General features: G+C 43.8%; 1 protein-coding gene across 2 annotated transcripts in view; it reads right to left on the reverse strand.

Annotated features, from left to right (window-relative positions):
• The window catches only part of LOC126995643 (atrial natriuretic peptide receptor 1-like), a 173,398-nt gene that overhangs the window by 109,723 nt on the left and 38,535 nt on the right, over positions 1 to 25,140 (reverse strand). Inside the window, exons 4-12 of one of the 2 annotated variants that reach the window (XM_050855381.1) lie at positions 23,342 to 23,451; positions 12,421 to 12,550; positions 8,300 to 8,375; positions 6,771 to 6,900; positions 6,426 to 6,491; positions 5,926 to 5,946; positions 2,848 to 2,925; positions 2,131 to 2,310; positions 409 to 571 (exon numbers count right to left, since the gene is read on the reverse strand). In XM_050855381.1, the coding sequence (XP_050711338.1) occupies positions 409 to 571; positions 2,131 to 2,310; positions 2,848 to 2,925; positions 5,926 to 5,946; positions 6,426 to 6,491; positions 6,771 to 6,900; positions 8,300 to 8,375; positions 12,421 to 12,550; positions 23,342 to 23,451 (954 nt within the window). The remainder of the gene's footprint in view (positions 1 to 408; positions 572 to 2,130; positions 2,311 to 2,847; positions 2,926 to 5,925; positions 5,947 to 6,425; positions 6,492 to 6,770; positions 6,901 to 8,299; positions 8,376 to 12,420; positions 12,551 to 23,341; positions 23,452 to 25,140) is intronic. The other variant, XM_050855382.1, reaches the window with a different exon arrangement.

The following is a 25,140-nucleotide window of genomic DNA, read 5'->3' on the forward strand; positions in this document are numbered from 1 at the left end:
GATGAGTCATTTGAGATAAACGGTGCGTAATTTGAGGTGATAATGTGAGTAATTTGAACTTTTACTGTGTCATCTAATACCTTTTTTGTTATGTATCTCTTATGGAGCTTGTAAGATGGTTTCCCACTGAGCTCCACAGGCACTTGAACGCTGTCTCCCAATACACAAGTGAAGCTGCTGTCTAGACTGAGATGCCAAAACTATCGGATCGTCACAGCCTCTGTCATTAACCTCTCCGATCGCTTGTATCTTTAAGGAATCTCCATTCTTTTGAAAATGATTATAACGTAGGATGGTCAAGATATTACATTTAAATATATTAATTACATTTAGATTTTGTTCTTCGGGCCAGCCTTCGCCTCTCATGCAGCAGCCTACGAGAACATTACCCAATGGACTGTTACTCACTTTTCCAGTACACGTGGTGGTCCGGGGACTGACCCTCCCTCTCCCTGAGGCTGTGAAGTCCAAAGTCGGTGAGTTTGAGGACGAAGCGGGAGTCCACTACACAGTTGCTAGACTTGAGGTTGCCGTGGGTCCGCAGCTCGCTGGAGTGCAGGAAGGCCATGCCCTGCGGGGACATGAGGCTCAGTACACACGACACAAGGAAGACACGAAGGTACACTCGTGGTTCATACTCATATAATCTCCACAAACACGTCATGAATTCTTAAAACATCTTAAAACGCGCTTCACACTCTTAAAACCCAAAGCAAGTACGTCACAAACTCAAAACCTAAACGGGGAATGTCACACTTACTCAAACCATAAGAAAGCGTCACACCGCACACAGCAGAAGCACGTCAAAGGCTCATAAATTCTAACCAACACGTCACACACTTTTATAACCTTAACAAGTACATCACATGCTCTTAAAGCCTCAACAACCACGTCACACACTTTTATAACCTCAGTAAACATAAACTCACTCGAACAACCTGACAACCTGAATCCACATCACACCTAAAAACGAGCAAAGCATCACAGTAAATATCGTCAAACTTAGTAAGCACATGACACTGTTTAACATACTAAGAATACGTCAAAAACTCTTAAACACCCTTAAAAGCTTGTATTTCATTTTACAACTTGATCGTACAGGAAAATATTACATAGCATTAAAATTTCATACTCACCAACACTCAAGCTTCATTAATAATAATATCGTTTGAATAATGTGCAGCCGTGGAACAATTATTGCTTGTTTCACGGTCGTTTGATCTCCCCGCTTATTGTAACAACTGAAAGGGTTTGGCGAGGCGCGGCTGGCGAACAATGCTAGGCCATTAATAACGAGGCTCGGCTCAACGCTAGTACTGTTGCATCGCTGTCCTTGTCCTGAATAGCGAGAGATCTGCTACTGACGCCCCTTTGTCCCTTCGCAACATTAACACGCCCGTACCCCAGCTTTGCCGCATCCCCAGAGCGCTCCAGGCCCCAGCAAACCCTACACCCGAGCAACATCATGGTCCCAGTCTAAAAAAGCTCCTCTTCATCGCCTTAGTACGCTCATGACCCTAGTATCTTCATGGCTTTGGTACGCTCATGACCGTAGTATTTCTATGGCTTTGGTACGCTCATGACCCTAGTATCTTCATGGCTTTGGTACGCTGATGACCCTAGTATTTCTATGGCTTTGGTACGCTCAAGACCCTAGTATCTTCATGGCTCTGGTACGCTCATGACTCAAATATCTTTATGGCTTTTGTACGCTCATGACCCAAATATCTTCATGGCTGTGGTACGCTCATGACCCAAACATCGCCAAGGCCTCAGCACACCTCACAAGGATTCTCAAGGGCCCAGAACGTTTATGGCCCCAGCAAACCTCAGGTCCAGCGTTGCCAAACTATCGTACTCATTACATTGCATTTTCGTTGTTTCTGGCAGATAACTCTAGCAATAAAAGAACGAAAACCATCAATATTTAACCGTTTTAACGATAACTGTAATTTTCTATCGTTATTTGTGTGGTTACGACAGTCTTGGAGCCTAAAAATGATAGATGCAGTGTTCAGATTACGACAATTTGGCAACGCTGCTCAGGTCCCCGCAAACCCTCGGACTTAAGGCTCAGACACCAACAAACCACTGAGGGCGGCGAGGGTCTGGGTGGCCTTGCTCCCTCACCTTCACAATGTCGTGCATGAGGGACATCTTGAACATGGAGTCGAGCTGCACGTCGTCGTTCTCGAGGAGGTCTTGCAGGGATCCTTTGGGGCAGTACTCGGTGAAGAAGGCGCAGTATGGCTTGGGGTCCACACACACCCCGATGAACCTCACCAAATGCTCGTACTGCAGGTCCTTCATCTGTGGCCATGGAGGGAAAGAATAAGGAGTTGAGAATTTGGAAACAGGAGGGATGGAAAGTTGACTGAAGAGTTGGGTATCAGGATTTCCCACTCGTTTCTTCCTATTATTATTACACTAGGTATATTATCTAAAACAAATGTATGTACTCTTTTTTACTTCTTCTATTGTAAGAATATTTTCAACAAGTACATCACATGCTCTTAAAGCCTCAACAAGCACGTCACACACTTTTATAACCTCAGTAAACATAAACTCACTCTAACAACCTGACAACCCGAACCCACATCACATCTAAAGACGAACAAAGAGCATCACAGTTAATAGCGTCAAATTTAGTAAGCACATGACACTGTTAAACATACTAAGAATACGTCAAAAATCTTAAAACCTCTTAAAAGCTCGTATTCCTGGTCTACGCTGCACACCTCCGACAGTTTGATGGTTCGCTCGATTCTACTGCCCCCGCCATCCAGACTCTAAAGGTAAAGGGAACTACTGGGGGTCACTCGCTCACTCAGGCACAAACCCACTTACCCGCTTGAGTTGAATGAGCATCGGCCTGGCTAGGTCCACGCGGTCCTTGTTCAGCTTCTTGATGGCCACCGTGACGCCCTGAGGGAGAGGCCATGGCATGAAGAAATGGCCACTCTGCTCGCGCGCCCACACACACACACACACACACACACACACACACACACACACACACACACACACACACACATACACACACACTTCCCCACACTGTATACAAAACTTCCATAATTAGACATATATTACATAATCAACATAATTCGCCTAAGCACCAATCAGTAGCCAATCAGTTATATCATCTGAAGGAGAGAAAGAACACACTGAAGCAACAGGGAAAGAAAATAAAACAATAATCAATGGAAATAAAATCGTATGCGTAACAGATTAGTAAAGCAACACAGAAACAATTACAGATATTAATGCTATGTCATACTCCACGATTTAAGGACGTATTTCATAACACAATGAGAAGGAGAGGGAGAAAAAAAATCGGTTTATAGAAGGAAGTCGGGACTGAGACACCGACGATTTCTCAGGTGCGTTAAAGATCGAAGAAAAATATCAAAGTAACGAGACAAAAGGGAGGTCGAGGCTGCCATCGCGGGCCAACCTCTCATATCCTGATTGCCCCGCGGAGCCGAGGCCACGCAAGGGGGGGGGGGGGGGGGGGTTAGTAAAAGGGCAAAACTAACGCGGGAAAAGTTATGTTGCTGGAGGAGAGGGCGAACTCGCCGCCTCTACGTGTTAGTGGTGGTGTGCGGGCGTGAAGGGGCTACTGGGTCGTGTTGTCAGGAGGTGTTGAGGAGATGGAGGTGGAGGAGGATGGGGAGATGGCAAAGGAGGAGGAGGAGGAGGAGGAGGAGGAGGAGGAGGAGGAGGAGGAGGAGGAGGAGGAGAAAGACGATGAGCATGAGCATGAGGATGATGTTGAGGAGGAGGAGGAGGAGGAAAAGGAGGAGGAGGAGGAGGAAGACGATGAGCATGAGCATGAGGATGATGTTGAGGAGGGGAATGAGGAGGAGCAGGAGGAGGAGGTGGAGGAGGAGGACGAGAAAGACGGCGAGGGCGAGGAGGAGGACGAGGTGGAGGAAAGAAGGAAAGAGTGTAAGATGCCTGAGCAACATTAGTAACAAAGGTAAATATTGGTTATGTAATCCACGGATCACCTGCTCGAAAGGCAATAACAAATCACGCCCCAGCCAGGTATGAGTGGCGAGGCGCAAACAGTAGGTGGCCGCGGCTGTATTTGCTTTCCTTGATGAAAACTTTCCCGCCCCTCAGACAGCCTGGCCTTGGCGGGGCTGGTTGGCTGTGTGGCACGAAAACCACAGATTGTTGTGTTTCCCCGGCAACATCAATAACTTCTCTCCTAATATGATACCACAAAGGTCTGGATCCTCTATAAGGGTGTTTCGCGCGGCAGCCGAAGTGAGTCACGTCGGAACAGCATCAGACTTCCTGTGGCTCGTCAAAGCTGATATACATTTATTTATATATAAGAGAAAAATAATGAACACACATTGATATTAGTCACAACTTAATGATAGAGCATGATGATCGTCAATGCATTTTGAGCATCTTCAAGTGTTTGATGATAACTGACACATTCTCATATATATATATATATATATATATATATATATATATATATATATATATATATATATATATATATATATATATATATATATATATATATATATATATATATATATATATATATATATATATATATATATATATATATATATATATATATATATATATATATATATATATATATATATATAAAATCAGCGAAATCAAAGCGTTGCGTCTCGGCGGTTAGACAAACACCATTTTCAAACGTTTGTAAAGCCATCACTACGTCTCCCGCCTCAGTGATCCCAGTGACCCGCACCGACCCGCCACACACACAAACACACACTGGAGCACCAACAAACACGGGCGTCAAGACGGAGCTGATGACTACGATAGCGAAAGCTGGTGACTCACAGCAGAAAACTTATAATACTTTTTTTTTAACGTTTTTGGCCAATGGCGTCGGTAGGCTTTCTTGGTGGGGCCTGGTGGTCGGTCACAGCCCGTTGTGGCGCAGGCAAGTGTTTATAGAGGCGCCATCTTTCTTGGCTCATGCTGCCCCCCGAAGCTCATCTTTGATCCTAATTTCGAGAGAATCTAAAGTCCAGGTTGGTAATGGTTGTCAGGAGAGCATGTGAGTAGTCTTAGGCCACTCGGCCATGCCTGAGAAATTGCCAGCTTGTTTTGGGGCGGCCGGGGACGCGAACCTGTGTCTTCTTGAACGCCACACCAGCACGCTTACCACTCAACCAACGCCTCCCCTCCTGCACTGTGCATTAATGAATGGAATAAAACTACTAGTTTGCAAAGTTTGTCAATAAATGAAAAAAACATAGTAATCATCTAAAGGATGCCTCAGGTGGGGCTGCCGTGGACAAAAAGTGTCATAATAAGCAAAATCATCATAAATCAAGCTCTCCAGTCCGGAGGAGGAGACAAAATCAGTCATGTCGTTGTGGCGGGCTTGACTGGGACGCAACACGGCTGACCCTCTGGACCAGCTCCGGACCCAGACGAGAGGCTGAGGAGAACGAAAGGCAAACAGCAATCACGGCCCATCAGAGGCAAGGAGGCGGCGGGACAACACAACGAGGAAGGCCATCACGGGCCGCACACACACGCCCACATCATGGCCGCGCGGCGACTTACAACGGGGCGGACGAAATGCGATCAACTTTTTATTTTTGGAGGCTGCTGAACCCAACGGTGCGTGAAAAACAAAGGTGGTTATTGATGTGGTCTGCATTTGTGACGGTAATCAGCATGTCTGGAATAATAAGTTTTCTATGTGTCTCAAGAGACAGAAAAGTATAAATTTGATTATTTCTTCAAGCACTTAATCGATACTTTATTTCAATCAGTTTCATTGTATTTTTCAAGCAACACTTTATGGATGGAGTCTTTATTCATAAATTTGGGACTTTGGGTTCAGCGCCTCCGTCTGCCCCTGAAAAGCAGCCTTTACCCTATAGAGAGGGGCCGTCCTACGGTGTTAACTACCTGGCTAAAGAGGCCCGTCTTCTGGAAAAAGAGGAAACATCGGTGAGTTAAGGATGGCAAGTGAAAGATAACAAACAAAGAGATACATTTTTCAAACATCGCTGGGCTGATGTTTTCAAGTGCAAGGTTATATGTATGCAAAAATAAAGTTTACTAAAAAATATCCAGTGAAATGGAGATTTAAATGTACATACAATAGTGTATGCGTAAAGGAATTAAAAGTTTTTTTTAAATAATAAAACCTTAAAAAAATTCAGCCAATGGATGAGAAGAACCAAGGGGTAGGCATCAGCGAAGGGGGTGGGAAAGGTTGTCCTGAGTCTCGGTTGAAGGTATGCATCAGAGCAAGACCTAAACACACACTTAGCTGTGGACTAAGGTGTATAATCGCAGTGCACATCCCCTGACCCTGCTGCGGGGAGTGTGCAAGCCTGGTTAACCACTACCAGAGAAGGAGACTTATTGGAGTAAGACAAGCAGGTGAGGAGCAAGAGACTCACCTTGTACCGGCCCGTCCGGATGAACACCTGGCGGTTCTCGACCATGGAGTCCATAGACCCAATAGTCTGGAAATCGACAATGTCATATTACACTATAGTAGGGAAAACAAACAGATAATTATCTGGATAAAAAAAACTATATCTATAACACTATCATCATCATCATCATCATCATCATCATCATCGTATAGTTTTCCTCTTCCTCTTATAATTTTCTTCTTTTTTAATTTTTCTCTTTTCGCCTTCTTCCTAATCCATTCAAAGTGACACTACCACCTTCACCACCACCACCACCACCCCTACCACCACTACCCCCCCTCCCCCCCCCGTTCCCCCAACACTCACATTGACGCTAATCTTGCCCACGGAGATCCTGGAGCCGCACTTCCCGTGCTTGTTGTTGTCGATGATCTCCACGTCCTCCCACGACACGCGCCACGTCATGGAGGCCAGGTCCGCCTCCAGCTTGTAGTGCCTGGAAGGGGGCGGGGGGCTCGTAGTTACTGACACACACACACACACACACACACACACACACACACACACACACACACACACACACACACACGCGCGCGCGCGCGCGCACACACACACTGGGGCCTCATATAGCTACACACGTTGAGTAATACTTGCCTAATACTTGCACTAATTCCATTTTTCTCTCTTTTTTTATTTTATTTTTTTATTTTTTGCTTTTCCTGTTCTTCCTCATGTATTTGTTTTTGTTCTTACTCTTCTTTTCATTCTAATCTTGTTCTTGTTCTTGGTCTTCTTTCTATTCTTATTCTTGTTCTTTATTTTCCTTTTCAATTTTCTTCTCACTCTGTTTTTTAATTCCGTTCTTCCATGTACTTATTTTTTTTGTGTGTTGTATTGAAGTGTTCTATGTAGTGGTTTATAAGAGTTATGGTTAGTAGTGCAATGTGAAATAATATTGTTGTTGCCCTTTCAAGGTTTTCATTTTCTTTGTGGCTGAGGAGAAAACGTGGCAGATATTTCAGGGAGACAAAAGTATACTCAGTTCTGGTACACTTAAATCTACGGAAAATGATAGATACTTTCACATATAACACATGAACAGATGGTGATTCTAATTCTTTTCTTCTTTTTTTTTCCTTCATCTTCTTCTTCTTTTTTTCTTCTTTTTCTTCTTCTTCTTTTTTTCTTCTTTTTCTTTTCCTTCTTCTTCTTCTTCTTCTTCTTCTTCTTCTTCTTCTCCTTCTTCTTTTTCTTCTTCTTCTGTTTCTTTTTCTTCTTATTCTTTTCTTCTTCTTTTTCTTTTTCTTCTTCTTGTTTCTATTTTTCCTTCTCAAAATTTCTTCTCTCTCCTTTTCCTAATCCACTTCTTCCAATCATTATTTTTAGTGTGGCATTTAAATGTTCTATGTAGTTCGAAAAATAAGGTTGACATATTCATGAATAAGCATATAGACAGGAGGAGCAATGGTAAGGACAAAAAGGAGTAATGACTGAGAATATTTTTGGGGTAAATAAATAATCAAAACTATATATTCTGCAATAAAGGAATACACACACACACACACACACACACACACACACACACACACACACACACACACACACACACACACACACACACACACACACACACACACACACACACACAACTAATTGAATATTTTTATTGAGGGCACAAACATAAAATCTACAAAACTTCAGTGATGAGCATATTGTGAATTATTTTTTTTCACACCGAGGAATTGACCGGTGATAAATAATTAATATTCCACCAATTTTAATCATGTCTGCTAAAAGTAAAAAAAAAATACTTGATAAAAAAGCTCCAAATTTTAGCCAGCTCAAGTTTTAGGCAATCCTGTGAAAATATAAACAGGTAAGAACACGTCTCCCACCTGTATATGAAGACACTAGCGCCGCCCATGGCCACAACCAGCAGCGCCAGTAGTCCCGCTACAATGCTCCACGGCCCTGAGGAGGAGGAGGAGGCGAGAGATGAGTGAGCCGGATAGCAGCCAGATGAAAGCATACACGACACAAATAACAGAAACAGATAAGAGCCCCGACAACAACGAAGGTAACGCTTGCTGCACTGGTGAAATAGCGGCCTCCATTCACCGACGCAACACTTAAACTGCACCAGACAACAGCATACACAGCACTTATACGGCAGAAACAGCGGGCACATCTAAGCAGAAAGAGACATGACCCTTAGACAACAGAGAAAGTAACGCTTGCTGCACGGGTGAACAAGCGGCCTCCATTTAGCGACGCAACACCTAAACTGCGCCAAATAACAGCAAACACAGCACTTATACAGCAGGAGTAGGCAGTAGGGTCACTCAGCGCATGAAGAGACGAGGCTGCAGCAAGGGACGGAAGGGGCTGTGGGGCCGCGGTAGAGTAAGCAAGGCCAGAATATAAATGGCCGAGGAACAACTGGCTGCCTGGTTTTACGTTGGAGGATAAAATAAAATAAAAAATAAAAGATGAAATAAATGGATGTGATTAGCCACAGGTCAGAGAGAAAAGGCGGTGATTAAATTGTACTGCTAGAAGAAAGAAGAAAATACAAGCTGAAAAAGATAAAACGAGAAAGGAAACACAACAGGCTGCCTGGTTTTACGTTGAAGGATAAAAGAAAAAAATTAGGATAAAAGATTAAATAAATGGTTGTGATTAGCTAAAGGTCAGAGAGAAAAGGCGGTGATTAAATTGTACTGCTAGAAGAAAGAAGAAAATACAAGCTGAAATAGATAAAACGAGAAAGGAAACACAACAGGCTGCCTGGTTTTACGTTGAAGGATAAAAGAAAAAAAATAGGATAAAAAATGAAATAAATGATTGTGATTAGCTAAAGGTCAGAGAGAAAAGGCGGTGATTAAGTTGTACTGCTAGAAGACAGAAGAAAAAACAATCTGAAAAAGAAAAACACGCGATTGGAAACACAACTGGCTGTCTGGTTTTACGTTTGAAGATAAAAGAAAAAAAGAATAAAAGATGAGAGAAAAAAAAGGTCAGAAAAAAAGGCAGTGGTTACATTGTGCTGTTGACGAAAAGACAAAACAATGTGAAGAAAAAAAACATGCAAACAAACACATCCGTCTGTCTAGTTATACGATGGAGGATATAAGAATAAAAATAAGAGAAGACAAAAAAAAATGGTTGAGATTAGCCACACGTAAGACAGAAAGGTCCGTGGTTACAGTATACTGCTGGCAAAAACAAAAGAAAAGAAAACTGGAACGAAAAAAGAAAAAAAAAACAGGCAAGCAAACAGAGACCTACAAGAAAATGGGAAGGGAGCAATTGTTAGTCATGGCGGGTGTGGCTTTATGGCACCGCGGCGAAAAACAAGCAGAAGAAAGCCGTGAAAAAAATTAGGGACACACGCGTAATGAGGCGCTGTTTGCATAACATTATTTGTGGAGAGAAAAAAGAAACGAACCAAAATGAAAAGACAAATGAAAAGAAAAGCGAGCATGATACGGGTGGAGAGAGAAAAAATGGAATCGCGAATAAAAATATGAAATTACCTTTATTTTACTCACGTAAGGACAACAGTGATATTATTTTGGGCCAAACGAAAGTAAAAAGTAATAGGAAATGAAAACACGAAGGAAATAACATAACATGACCAGGAGACGTGCACAAAGCTTGCCACAAAGGGATTCCTGCAGCGATGACATTACTGTGTGATTTGTTTATCTTACATACTGATATTTATTCATTCATCCTTTACATTGCACACAAAACCCCGTCGACTTGGTGCAGCACACAGCTAGGGTGATTAGGAGAGGATGTCTACCGGTAACTAAGTAATGATAATGAGACTGCTTGCTATTGGTATAACTATTGCTACTAAAATTATTGAGACAAGTATAGAAGTAATACTCGTAATGGTACGTGTAATAATAATAATAATAATAATAATAATAATAATAATAATAATAATAATAATAATAATAATAATAATAATAATAATAATAATAATAATAATAATAATAATAATAATAATAATAATAATAATAATAATAATAATAATAATAATATAAGACTCCCACACTAACTGGAATAATCTATATGATTCCATTTCAGTACAATAATATCCGCCAGGCGTGTGACGTAACGAGTAGTAATGAAAACGAAGTATGATGTAACTTTGTTAAGCGACAGAAATACAGTTATTCCAGCGATATAATTTTTTGCCCCGAATATCATATAAATCACAGCTATTTTCTTTTACAACCTCTATGTATGATCAAAAAAGCTGTGTCCAGGGATACACGTGTCCCAGGGAGGCAGGGTCGCCACAGGGGGTGAGCGTCGGGGGATAAACACCACCAGAAGCTAATTATCCTCGCAGCCGCGGGCCTCACTCCCAGGCCGGCCGGTGACAGGTGTACAGAGGTGCGAGGGTGTTTGTAGCGCCAGGTTATGATAGGTTATATTAGCTCCGGTGGCTCGGTGTAGCTTGACGCCCACATGAAAGAGAGGCGGAATTGGCTGCCAGATTTAGATGATAGGCACCAATCTTCTCTTTCTACCAACCCACGTTAACTGTGGCAATATTTGTGCTTCTTTTTTCGTTGTATCTTGTAATTCATCTTTTTGTTACTTTTCCCTCAGTTCATTGTACTTTCCACTTTGTACCTCCCCTTACTTCTCTATTTCTCCTCGCATGTTATGACTCCCTTCTGCTGCCGACTCTATTCAATACTCACCAGTATATAAAGACACCTGTCAACGAGACATCTGTTACCTGGGGGGGCGTAACACACGAGAATGTCGCCAGTGAAGCTTGACAGTATGTCTAGAATAACTGCCCAATCATTATTCCTATTAGGGGGTTGAAGTCATTCATAATTGGATTAGTTCGCTTTTTTTTTGTACATTCTTTTGATTATAAATGCATGGTACACAAAGTCAGTATTTTTAGAATGCGAAGATGAAAACGACTGCTTTGGTAATATTGCGTCCTTAGGAAGGCTAACTTGTGACGAAGCTCCTGAGTCTGCATATCTCATTTGTACACTTCCACCCCCCCTCCAGCCCCCATGGGTGTATAGGTGACCCCGTCCCTCAGGTAGGAGCGTCCTCCAGGTTAATTAGCTTTGATGTCCATTTTTTAATTTAGAACAATTTCATCAAACGCATAAACAGGATTTCAAGAGCTTTTTTCCTTCATTGTTTTCACCCTTGAGCCGGGAACACAATAATGAAACGTACAGCGAAAAACGCTTTTTTTTCTTCCTAGCGTTATGCAGTTGTGTAGAAAATTACATTCACTCTCGCTCTCCTGTCAAGGGTTCAGGTTCGTGTTGTGCTTATATGAATTAATGAGTGTTGCATGGAAATGAGCCATATTTTTCATTAATATCTTCGTAGAGAGAGGATATTCAGTTGAGGTTTATCCGTCGCGTTAATCAGAGGAGCATAGTTTTCATTCCTCGCTCAGCTTTTCCCCGGCCCACAATCATTAAAGATCCATTCTGTCCTGTCCCATTCTCAGGTCATGCCTCTCTTTCTTATCTGCACCCACTTACTCCAGCCCCGACCTGTACCCTCCCTCTTAACCTTTCTCGTCCCATTCATTCTCAAGAGACAGTCTTTCCTTGGCGGGACAAACTGGTAGATCTATAGACGGCTCTATTGAGAACACATCTTAATATCAAAGATACACAGGTAACAAATAATAGTAATTCATGATTCATGTATACAATAGAGCAAGATAAGTTGTGATTCGTGAAAGCAGCATATATGAAACACCCCTTACATTATAGAAGTCTTACATCTGTCAACCTATCTGTCTATCACCGACCTGTCATGCTACCCACAACTCATTTCTCCTCCCCCCCTTCATCTTCCAATCCCGTCTTGCTCTCAACGCTCCTACTCTTGTTTCTTCACGCCACAATGCATCCCATCATTTCCACTCAACATCCCTTCCCTATTCCCTTCCCTATTTCATCTCCCTCTCCCATCTCTCCCGCCACCTCACGCCATGTTTACTCACCCGTGGGCTCAGGACACAGCGAGTTGTCGAAGCCGCAGCGGGGCCTGTCCTTGGGCGGGCTGCCTCCTGGCCATGAAATGTTGCCTGTTAGCTCCAGGCTCTCTCTCTCGCCGTGGTAGGTCGCCACCGGCTGGGAAGGGAAAGAAAACGTTCAAAAGAAAGGCTCGAGAAACTGTGTCGAAAAGAAATGTTTAAAGAGGAATATCATGAAAAATTGTTAGATGGTAATGTTACGCGGAATCATAGGGAAGAAATATTAGCAAGAAGTGTTAAGAGAAACCACTGACATAAAACGTTGAGAGGATATGCAGAGAAAATAGGCCGAGGGGAAAAATTAATGCTTCGGTGACATGTTGAGAGGAAACATTCGTAAATTAAAGACTCGGAGTTCTCAAAAACACATATCATAGGGAAGTCTTAATCACTGTGGTCTTGCTGGTGTGTCAAGTACAGTTATATGCAACAAAGTATAAAGTATCAGGAATAAACGACTTATGTGCTATTCCTGGAAGCAATAAAATCAATGTCTTTCCTTTGCTTGTAGTGTTTCGAGACCGGTAAATGTTGTCCTGTTTCTCGGGTATACGATTAACAGCGATAGGGAAGGAGCTTGAGGAAAAATCTCTCTCTCTCTCTCTCTCTCTCTCTCTCTCTCTCTCTCTCTCTCTCTCTCTCTCTCTCTCTCTCTCTCTCTCTCTCTCTCTCTCTCTCTCTCTCTCTCTCTCTCTCTCTCTCTCTCTCTCTCTCTCTCTCTCTCTCTCTCCTCGCTTTGCATAAACACACAGAGCTGAACACGAGGAAGGTGAAACAGTCCCTTGCACTCCCCCCTTCCAACCCCACCACCACCTCCACCACCACCTTCACTACCACCACCACCTCCAACACCCCCACCACCACCACCACACCTGCCCACGTAACTCACTCTTCTCATTACCACACGCCTCCTTGCTCTCAGGTGAACATCCGCTTGCCAGGGTCTCGCATGAATGACACCGCCCGTCTCATTTCCGACAAGCTTTTCAGTCGCTATCACTTCTGCCCTCCCTCCGCTGCTCCCTATCGCACCCACCCCGCGCTCTCTCTCTCTCTCTCTCTCTCTCTCTCTCTCTCTCTCTCTCTCTCTCTCTCTCTCTCTCTCTCTCTCTCTCTCTCTCTCTCTCTCTCTCTCTCTCTCTCTCTCTCTCTCTCTCTCTCTCTCTCTCTCTCTCTCTCTCTCTCTCTCTCTCTCTCTCTCTCTCTCTCTCTCTCTCTCTCTCTCTCTCTCTCTCTCTCTCTCTCTCTCTCTCTCTCTCTCTCTCTCTCTCTCTCTCTCTCTCTCTCTCTCTCTCTCTCTCTCTCTCTCTCTCTCTCTCTCTCTCTCTCTCTCTCTCTCTCTCTCTCTCTCTCTCTCTCTCTCTCTCTCTCTCTCTCTCTCTCTCTCTCTCTCTCTCTCTCTCTCTCTCTCTCTCTCTCTCTCTCTCTCTCTCTCTCTCTCTCTCTCTCTCTCTCTCTCTCTCTCTCTCTCTCTCTCTCTCTCTCTCTCTCTCTCTCTCTCTCTCTCTCTCTCTCTCTCTCTCTCTCTCTCTCTCTCTCTCTCTCTCTCTCTCTCTCTCTCTCTCTCTCTCTCTCTCTCGATTTAGATAATTTTTCACTTTTTCAAATTATATTAGAGCGATGTTTTGAGTTTTTGCAGTTGAAAATTTGCCCTTGACTGTCTTCACGGCTGAAAAAAAAAAACTTTCACACTTACTGTCCAAACCCTTCATAAGAGCGGGGGAACATCTCTGCAAACACGCGCCATGCAGATCAGAGGACCCGTAAATGGATAAAGTTTTAAGAGAGCTTTACCGCGGCTGCAAAAAGAATCATATACCATACTAACTAAACGCGGCTTTTGTTGCGAGAAAAAAGAGGAGGTCGTGATTCAGTAATCGAATCAAGCAATTTATACAACAACGAAACAGGATTTGACGTTAGGAAAATGTTGAAAAATACATGTCAATGCGGGAAATATCACAGGTTGTTGTTCTGCCATGCGAAAAGTCAACAAACCATCCAGCAGCGGCGACGAGCAAAATACTGAACAATAAACTCGGGTGAACGCGAATGTGATCTGCAAATTTACACGCGGAGGTTAAAAATAGGGAAGAGAAAATAGTCAGTGGTGGGCACCGCTAACCGAAAACTGGTAATCTGCTAACTAAAAAGTTAGTTTCGCTTTCGCTAAACCGCTAAACTGTTAAAGGAATTGGTGGAAACTAACGCTAACCGCTAACCGCTAACTTTTTATATGGATTTAGCGTTGGTTTAGTATTTTGGCTCTAAAACCCCGTCTGTCCGTTAATTATGGTCTCCTTGGGTTGGCACATGACGCACCGTAAGTGCAAGACATTGGCGTTCGTCATATCTCTTGATATAAGGACAAAGTACTCCTCCAGGTGGGGCCACGGGTTCTGGAACTTCTGGAAATCCTAGCCGTCAGCTTGAGTGTCCTCCGCCTCACCCACAGCTGCCGGCGACTCCTTTACAAGGTCAGCATCCTCAGGCGGAACAAAAACGTCCTCACTCTGGTCACCTTCCATGACGTCGATAACGATAAACAAAGCGACAATAATAAACGCGAATACACGGTGACAGCATGGCAGCTGAACTGAACAAAGAGCCCAACAAGCAACAACAAGAAGAGAAGAGAAAGAAACCTCCATTTTATCCTCAATCCGTATATTTTACCCAAGATTTCCCCAACGAAAAAGTTAGCTTCGCTGATTGGCGGTTAGCGGATTAGCGGAGCCGTGCCCACCACTGAAAACAGTGCAATGAATGGAAAGGCTCATAGTAAAGTAAACACAAAATCTAGCATCTGCATAATACTGTTTACCGAGACGAATTGAAGGGCACACACACACACACACACACACACACACACACACACACACACACACACACACACACACACACACACACACACACACACACACACACACACACACACACACACACACACACACACACACACACACACACACACACACAAACACATACACACACACACACACACACACACACACACACACACACACACACACACACACACACACACACAAACACATACACACGCACACACACACAACCCCCTCCCTCCACACTCCTCTCCTTCCTCAGCATCACCGGACCCCACGGCACCTCCCCCTTGCCCCCTCCCCCCCTACAACCCCCCACGACATAGCCAAAGGTGTAATGCTCTTGATAGGGACATTCAGAATACTTCCGTTTTCGCCTTTTCCTCCTCCTCCTCCACCTTCGTTTGCAGAGGAATAACACACATCCTCACTCACCATTCCTTCCTACCTTCCTTCTCCTTTCCTTCCGTGCTTCGTTCTTTCCTTCCCTTCTCCCCGCCTAAGGGTGTGTGTATTCATGCGAGGTTGAGGCAAAATATTTCTAAGCATCTTCTCTCCTCATTTTCTCTCCTTCCCTCAGGCTGCATATTTTTTTTCTTCTGGTATATGATTTTTCTCTCAGTTTCTTTTTTCTCTCTCCTACTCTCTGTTGCCTCTTCTTAGGCTTTACTTCTTTCTCTCCCTTTATTTTTTCAGTCAACTTATTTTCTTCTCTAGGAGGGTCGAAAGAGTCCACTAAAAAAAGAAAGAAAGAAGGAAGAAGCAAAGGCAACACAAACAAGGCAGTAAAGCTGGAAATGAGGATTGAAGGAAGGAGAAATGGAGAGGAAGAGGGAGGGAAAGGAAAACAAGTACGTAATAGAAGGAGAGGATGAAGAAGAAAGAGAAGGAAAGAAGGGAAAGGGAGAGGGAAAGTGATTCAAGGAGGTAAAGAAGGAAAGGATAGGAAGACAGGAAAAAGAGGGGAGGGAAGGAAAGAGAGAAGGAGAATTCAAGAAAGTCAACAAGAAAATAAAGAGAGGAGGAAGATAGGGGAAGAGAAGGAATGAAAGGATAAAGAAAAAAAAGAAAATGAAAAAAATTGTGAGAAAAAGAAAAATATATAAAAAAATATAGCAAAATGTAAAATAAGTGAAGAGAGGGAAGGGAGGAAGTAAGGGAGGGTAGGAAGGAATATAGTGGAAAGCAGGCGTCCAGGATGTCTCATAAATCTTGCGGAGTAAAATATGAAGACAGTGACGCGCCACGAAAGTTATTTGCTTGAGGGAAGAAAAATATATTGACACTGTGTGGGACGAATAAACACGATGAAGATGTCCGATTTTTCTAGTTTTAATAAATGAACATCGTAAAAAGAACTATATTTGTTTCATTAAAGGAGGGAGTAAAGGGCATAACCAAACAGAAAATAAGGCCCACTAAACCCTGTTCCCATTAAAAGAATAGAGAAGATGAAAAAGGCATAATATAACCAAACAGAAAATAAGGCCCACTAATCCCTGTTCCCATTAAAAGAATAGAGGAAAAGATGAAAAATGCATAATACGAAAATCTCTATCCATAAAACTTTTCATTTTTTCCATGGCCATTTTCTTCACGCCTTTGCCTCTTTCCCTTTGTCTATCTCCCTCAAATTAACGCTTCATGGTTTAAATATATCGTTTTCTTTCTTCTTTTATCCTCCAACACACTTTGACCCTGAATGTCTGACTCCTTTGGTAATAAGTTTCTGCTCCTTTATCCTTTGTTTTCTCCTCTACTTTTTTATCCCTCTTCTTCTTCGTAACTACAGACTCTTCCCCTTTTCCTTCTCTCCATTGCTGTCTTTCTTATCATTATCATATTATTACTTTGCTTGGCCTTTCCTTCTTCCCTCACACCTTGAACAGTTTCTTTCTTCATAACTTCGTTCCATTGTCCTTTCTACTTTCTCTTGCCTCCTCCCGTCCCCCTCATATCCCTTCCCTAGCCTTTTGCCTTTTATTTCTTCATCTCATTCCTTTATCATTTTCTCCTACCCTATTTCCTTCCTCAAATATAACCTCAGTCGTCGCGTCTTCCCGTTTTCTTCAACAATAAATACGCTTCATTGTTACACGCTTTTTCTGTCGCTTTTCCATCACACGAAGAGTCTCTAGGTGTATATTACCCCGTTCCTCATCCCTATTACCTTTTTCTCCTATTATTACCTCCCACACACACACACACACACACACACACACACACACACACGACCCCCCCCCCCACACACACACACGGCAACAATAGCATTTAACAGCTCAGCAACAAGATGGAGAGCCTATCTTCCTACCCTCTCTCCTTCCTACCCTCCTCCTTTCCTTTCTTCCTTACTTGCTAATCCACACTCCTCTCTTTCCTCAGCTCATTCATCTGCCTTTTCTAATTCACTTCCGGCACTTCTAATACTCCCAGCATCTCTGTCTGTCTGTCTATTTGTCTGTCTCCTGCACTGATGCCTCCCCGAGTTTATATATACACAATGTAGGTGAATACGCAGTTGTTGATTTACATATGTTTAGACTATGATGAGTAAACAAAGCATGCTACCAACTCAAGGCATAATATTGATAATGCTCTGAAGTGGGGGCGGCACTATTTAACACACACACACACACACACACACACACACACACACACACACACACACACACACACACACACACACACACACACACACATGCCGTCAGTTCACACACGCGCTTTTCCAAAAATATAAAGAGGAAACATGATTAATGGTCAGTGTTGAGAGTGTCTGAAAGAGGAAGATAAAACTAAAAAAAAAAATGAAGGGAAGAAAAAATAAGGTAAACTCTCAAAAGACTCCCTTCATTTTCTTCCCATTTTCTTTTTCTTTATATACTTTTTTTTTCTCAACAGTCACGTCATTAATCTTAAAGTGGCAGAAATTGAAGCACCGGAATGAAGACTCAGAATAAGGCCAACAACAACGACAACAACAACAACACCAACACCACCACCACCAACAACAACAACAACAACAGCACCGCCACCAGGGACGTTCGTTAGCCAGCACTCTCCCTTGCCTGACCTGACATGACCTCGGTCTGACCTTGACTCAGTCTCGACACATTCCTCCCTACCAACCACCCAGCCTCCACTTCCATGCACCCCACCCTCCTCCACATCCCCCTCCACCTCCCCAGCCAGCTTTGTCATCCCCTCCCTTCCCCACTCCTCACCCTGGTAGCCTCGTCCCTCCGTTCCTCTTCCCCATCCCCACGTCATGTAGCCTACCCGCCCCTTCCCTTACCCTCCCCGTGGATTGTCTCTTAAATTCCTCTTTCTATCTGCCTAGTATTGTCTCTCGTTCCTTCCTAATCTCTTCACCATCAGTCTAATTGTTCTACCTTTCCCTCCTGTGGCCCTATTCTACCCAGTCTCCAATCACGTGTCTTCCTCGCCCTTTTCCCCTTCCTTCCCCGTCAATCAGCCCCTCAATCCCTTCGACCCTTTCCCTTTCCTCCAAATAACCTACCCTTCCCGTCTCTTCTCTTCCCTTTTTCCCTACCGTCTTTCCACCCTCCCTAGCCAAGCTTTTTCTTCCGTTTTCCATTATCTGTCACCCATTTTCGCTACTAGTCATCCCCTGTACATTATCAAACCCCCTTTCTCCGTCTAATTATCCTGTTTATCCCCTCCCCCTGTGCCTCATTATGCAGCCTATCCCGTCCTACCTACCTTCTTCCCCGTCTGTCAAAACCTCAATTACCCTCCATTCCTCTTCCTACAATACACTGTCTCCTCCCTCCCTTCTACATCCCACCACCCAAGTCCCTCCCTCCCTTGTCACCGCCTTGCCACCTCTCAGCCTCCCCATCCTCCTCATCCCACCATCCTTCCCACGTCTCCTCTCCCCTAATGGTCTCACGTGCCTTGCTTGCCCCTCCCCCCCTCCCACCCGACACCCTTCAGCCAGCCCAGCAGCATCAAATATTCACGCACCTCCTGCCACAACACTCGCCTCACCTTTGCATTCTAAACACCTGGCGAACTGGACCTCACCCGCTTGATTCAATTTTTATTCGCACGTGTTTTGCTTGGGTGTGCTTTTGTGTTTGCTTTTGTGTGGTTGTGTTTGTGTGTGTTTGTGTATGTGTGTGTGTATGTGAGTGTATTTTTTGATAGTGTGTGTGTGTGTGTGTGTGTGTGTGTGTGTGTGTGTGTGTGTGTGTGTGTGTGTGTGTAAGTGAGGGTTGCCAAACTAAGCTATTCTTTCACTGATCGTTATCTTCGTCCCTTTATTCACCTTTTCTTCTTTATCCTGTTTCTCCTACTTCTCTTACTATTAATGTTCTTCCTTCTCCTCGTCCTCCTCTTTGTCCTTCTCCTCATATTCTTTTTCTTCTCCTTCCCCTCCTCATCCGCCGCCTTCTCTTCTTCTTCCTTATCCTCTTTTTCTTCTTCTCCTTCTTCCTTATCCTCTTCTTCTTAATCTTCTTCCTCCCTCTTCTTCTTCTTCTTCTTCTTCTTCTTCTTCTTCTTCCTCCTCCTCCTCCTCTTCCTCTTATCCTTTCTTCTCCTCCTTTTTCTATTATTCTTCCTCCTTTCCTACTTTCTCCTCCTCCTCCCCACCCCCCCAAAGCCAGCTGAGTGTTGGGGGTGAGGGGGGTGAGGGGGCAAGGTGGCGCTGGTTGGGATAAAGTTGCTCATTTTTCAGACTGAAGCAAAGAATCCCGGGTACGACTTCCAAGCTCTCCCGGAGCTCCCCACAGCTCTCCTTTACGCCCCGAGGTGAAGAGAGCTGATGTTACGGAGACCTTTTACCTGTGACCCCGAAGCCAGGTGAGCCGGGGAGGTATTCACGCTGACTGGCTGGGTGGGTGGTTGGCTTCAGTAAAGGAGAAAAGAAAAGGAAGAAAACGAGAAAAAGTGGTTGTGTTGGTAATGAGGTATATAAATCAGGTGCCTGGAATGTGATTTCTCTTCTAAAAATGAAAAAAAAATAAAGGAAAAAAAAAGAAACAGGCTCATTTGGAATTTCAGAGAGGAGAAAAATGTTTACGATCAAGGAAGAGAAAAAGGAAGGAAATTGGAGCATGCAAAGTGGGTCATCATCATCATCATTAGTATTATTTTTCCTTTTCCCTTCCGTTTTTACATATACACTGATAAGGAAGTTCCTCAGCTTGTCTTTTCTCCCACACCCTTGCGACGTGAGCCGTTAGGAACAAACATATCAAAACAAAACCCTAGGATCATGCTTTAGTCATTTGTTAAGTATGAACTCTTTGTATTTTAGTTTTAACCGATGACACACTTTTTTCACATCACTCCAAGCCTTTCTTTCAATTCTTTCTTATTCTCTCTATCTAATTCTGGTTTAAAGGGAAGTGCTGCAGTAGAATATTAAGGTCGAATGAACACTTAACACCAGACAGAATTTCGTGTCAGCTCTACGTCATTTGTTTCATCCTGTCTTTTTTTCTTTTACAGCAGAGGAGACAGTGCAAGGGCGTAAAAAAAAAAGAAAACAATAATGAAAAAAAAAGCCTGACTAAAATCGTTGGAGTTCATGATTTGGTTGCTACCCAGACTATATTTGTATTTTCGCGACACTGTGTAACGGAGCCGCTGCCATTCACTCGCTCTGCATTGGAACTCCTCGCTCCTGTTCTCTTTGCCTGACGTCTCGCATGAACGGCTGCCGGGCACACCTTTCAACTAGGTCACACGCATACACAGGCACAAAAAAAAAAAAAAAAAAAAAAAAAAGAGAATCGCTGGAATGTTGAGTTCCTGACCTAGCTACACACTACTGGTCATCACACTCATCACCTTTTCAGCACTGTCACCTCATGTTTATTTTCTCCTCTGTGACATTAATCTTTGAACATATTTACAAGCGTTTCTCCTTTACTCCTTTTACACTTCAACAGCCATTTTTTTTTTCCGGTGGTCGTTCATTCAGTATCTGTCAACACTATTCAAATATCATCTAACAGGCTATACATACACCTAGGGCCACATCTTACACAGCCTTAACATCTTGCACGTGTCTCTTGTACCTTCCAAAACCTGTGTCAAAATACCTATGTCCTCCCACTGTGCCCCGCCATGCCCCTCACTCCCTTTTGAAGACCGTGAGCGGGATTTGACATTAAGTGGCGGTACAGGTACTGCTTAACTTTTTTTCACTCTTTTTGCAGGCTCATGAACTGTCAGATTTCTGTCATATTTTTCCATCACTTCTACTCGACTTAAATATTTTGTGAAACGAACCAAATTGGCTTTCCTCTATATCTTTTTACCTAAATTTCTCTAAACTAAACTGTCGCTTTTCAGAGACAGTATTTGGATAAAAAACGCCATTTCGATCCAATTCCTGTTTTATTTTTTAGCTTTTAGTTCGCTCTTTTTGCAGCAATGTTTAAATAATCCCCTAAAGCAGTCTGCCGTCATCCACCATCCTTTTACCGTGCAAGCAGCCCCTGCCAACGCTTTACCCCGCATCATATCAGCCCTCTTACCATGGCCACCTTGTCCCCTTTCCTCAGCCTCTAGCCACGCCTCGCCTTCTATCCACACTCGCCCTCTCACTACGTCTAACTTTTCACTACTCCCGTCCTCTGTCCATCACCACGTTCTCACCCCACCCACCTTCTCACACTATCTAGTACCCTCTCAGCACCAGCATCCCCTTCATCTACTCTTCAGCTACAGCTTGTCCTCCTCCCACACTCATCCTCTCTCCACTGCCCTGTCCTGCTCTAAGGCTACCTTCTCACACACACTTTCTCTGTAACAGCACCTAGTCCCCTCTCCACACCCGTATCCCTCTCTTACCCTCCTCTACATTGCCACCCTTTCCTCACTGATATGACCTCTCCGTATCTCGTCTCTTGCTCTTACTCTCCCTTCCTCCCTCCTTCCCATGTCCCCTCCACTCCCACCCTCAGCACACCCGCCTCCTCATACCCGTCCTCATCAGCACGCCTGCGACTCACGTTCCTGCAAGACTATGGTATATTCCCTCCAGCCAGGGCGTCGAATCTAACACGCTTTTGGAATTTCAGTGAATTAGCTGTGATTAAATTCTGATGTCCTACCATTCCCAGGCGTGACAGTGCTGTCATTAATCCGTCTCGTCGCCCGCCGCCTCGCTGCCCCCGCCGTGGAGGGACGAGGCGACGCGAGGCGAGGGGAGGTGAGGCGAGGTGAAGGGCGGAGCGCAATAAAGGGCAATATCCTCGCTCGAGTTTGGTTTACTGACTTTTTTTATTCAAGGGTTGAATATTCGCCATTAAAATGGATGTGACTATCCTAGGCAATGTGATAAACAGTAGCTCTTCTTTTAACTAAGAGCGTGTAAGAGCAGGTTCGTTGCTAGAGGATTTCAAATCCAAGAGAAAAAGGGTTATACATGTCTCTTTCTCTTTACCATAATGGACAACGTAGAGAGGCAGCTATCTGTGCGCCCGTCTCTAATGAAGGGGAGCGGAGGGCGCGATCCAACAAAGAGCAGTTTGTGAATCTTCCATACCGCTCCGTTGAGAGAAAAATAATTCGGCCTTTCCTCCCTTATTATGTTTGCTTCCTCACGCTTGAGAAAAAAAAATATTGACATTTGTTTCGCATAAATTGAAGGATACGAGACTATCATGTTTCCAGAAAACAAAAAATGCAACAATATAATTTTTCCTTTGTCCCAACAGACACAAAAAACATTAATGGTGATTATTATACAAAAAGCTGGGGAAAATATCAGTTAACGATAATATCAGACGAAAAATCCAGGCACAGAAGCATGTGAAAATATTAAACAGCTACCGACCGCTGGACTGGAGCCGAGTATGAACGAATCTACTTACTGGACACAACATGAAGCACATGTAAACAAGGCACGAGATGAACAGCTACAAACGAACAAAGTAATCCACAAACATGACCTATTAACACTGCCGGTGACAGACATGATCTAGAAATGGTTCACCCTGACAAAGAAACGACCCAGCGGCGGTGCACAGACAGACAGACGGACGTGGAAGGTGCCGGAGCCTCACCTCAAAGATGCCCGATTCGGGGTTCATGTCGAGCAGCGTGTAGTCAGCCTTCCTGTCGCCATTACCGTCGATGGAGATGTTGCTGCTGAACCACGGCGGCACCACGTCAGCTGGGAAGGGCAGAAGGGCAGGTGAGGGATATAATACACTTTAAACGTGAACATTAATAAACAACACCTCCTCTTCCTAAGCTGTCCTCTCATTTGCCCATTCATTCCCTTTTCTTTTATCGAAGCAGCGTCTAGCGGACATTTTTGTTGTACTTGTTTTTTCTCTTGAGCTGCCTCCATTGTTGTAAAAAAAGCCTCTCCCCTTGCCCCATGAAAAGAGTGTTCCATCGGCTTATCCATAAGCAAGTCAAGCCTCCTCTTTAACTCAGATATGGTACACTCTGGACGATTCTGGGCATATTCCTCCTACTCATCCTCCCTCTGACCCCACTATGCCTGGTATTAAGATTCTTAAAAATGGTGTTTTCTATGCCCTCTCTGGCCTCAATCCTCAGAAGGCTTATGGGCCTGATGGAACGCCTCCTATTGTCCTTAAGAACTGTGCTTCCGTGCTGATACCCAGCCTGGTCAAACTCTTTCGTCTCTGCCTCTCAACATCTACCTTTCCTTCCTGCTGGAAGTACGCCTACATACAGCCTGTGCCTAAGAAGGGTGACCATTCTAATCCCTCAAACTACCGTCATATAGCTTTACTTTCCTGTCTTTCTAAAGCTTTTGAATCAATCCTTAACCGGAAGATTCACAAGCATCTATCCACTTCTGACCTTCTATCTGATCGCCAGTATGGGTTCCGCAAGTGGCGTTCTACTGGTGATCTTTTTGCTTTATTAACTGACTCCTGGTCATCCTCTCTTAGCCGTTTCGGTGAAACTTTCTCTGTTGCGCTAGACATATCGAAAGCTTTTTATAGTCTGGCACAACTCTTTACTTTCTAAATCACCCTCCTACGGATTCTATCCCTCTCTCTGTTCCTTTATCTCCAGTTATCTTACCTGCCGTTCTATCTCTGCTGTGGAAGATGGTCACTGTTCTTCCCCTATCAACAGTGGTGTCCCGCAGGGCTCTGTCCGGTCTCCCACTCTCTTCCTGTTTTTCATCAATGATTTTCTTTTCATAACAAAGTTTCATATCAACTCGTACGCCGACGACTCTACTCTTCATTATTGAACTTTCAACAGAAAACCTTCCCAACAGGAATTACACGACTCCAGACTGGAGGCTGCAGAACGCTTAACCTCAGACCTTGCAATCAATTCTGATTAGGACAGAAGGAATCTTGTGTCCTTCAACGCCTCAAAAACTCAATTTCTCCAACAATCAACTCCACGCAATCTTCCAAATACCTATCCCTTATTCTTCGACAACACTCAGGTGTCACCTTCTTTCACACTAACAAGCATGTGAGCTTGCGTGTGTCTGCTTGAGTCTGTATTTGTCGGTAGTTCTGCAATGCTCACAGAAGTTGCATAAGCAGGTTAAGAACTTGTACCAGGTAAACAAGTGTAAAGAAACAAATATAAGACTCAAATACGTCAAGGAACCTCACATTTTTCTGTCCGAGTTGAGAATCAAATCCAAATCTTTTTCTCCATTTATCTTTTCTCACTGGCCTCATTAGTTTCAGCGCACTCTTTCCTCCACATTCCTCCTTGCCCTCCTTAAAAGTATCTCTTCCGTGTCTCTCCTATACGACTCTTCAACTGGTGGGTCATCATCGTGTTCTCATATTTCTCGCCCTCTTCAACTTCTCTCGTTTTCTTCGGCCTTTTCCAGATCCTAAGCTTCTTT

This window comes from Eriocheir sinensis, chromosome 8 (genome assembly GCF_024679095.1).
Source record: "Eriocheir sinensis breed Jianghai 21 chromosome 8, ASM2467909v1, whole genome shotgun sequence".
Taxonomy (NCBI): Eukaryota; Metazoa; Arthropoda; class Malacostraca; order Decapoda; family Varunidae; genus Eriocheir; species Eriocheir sinensis.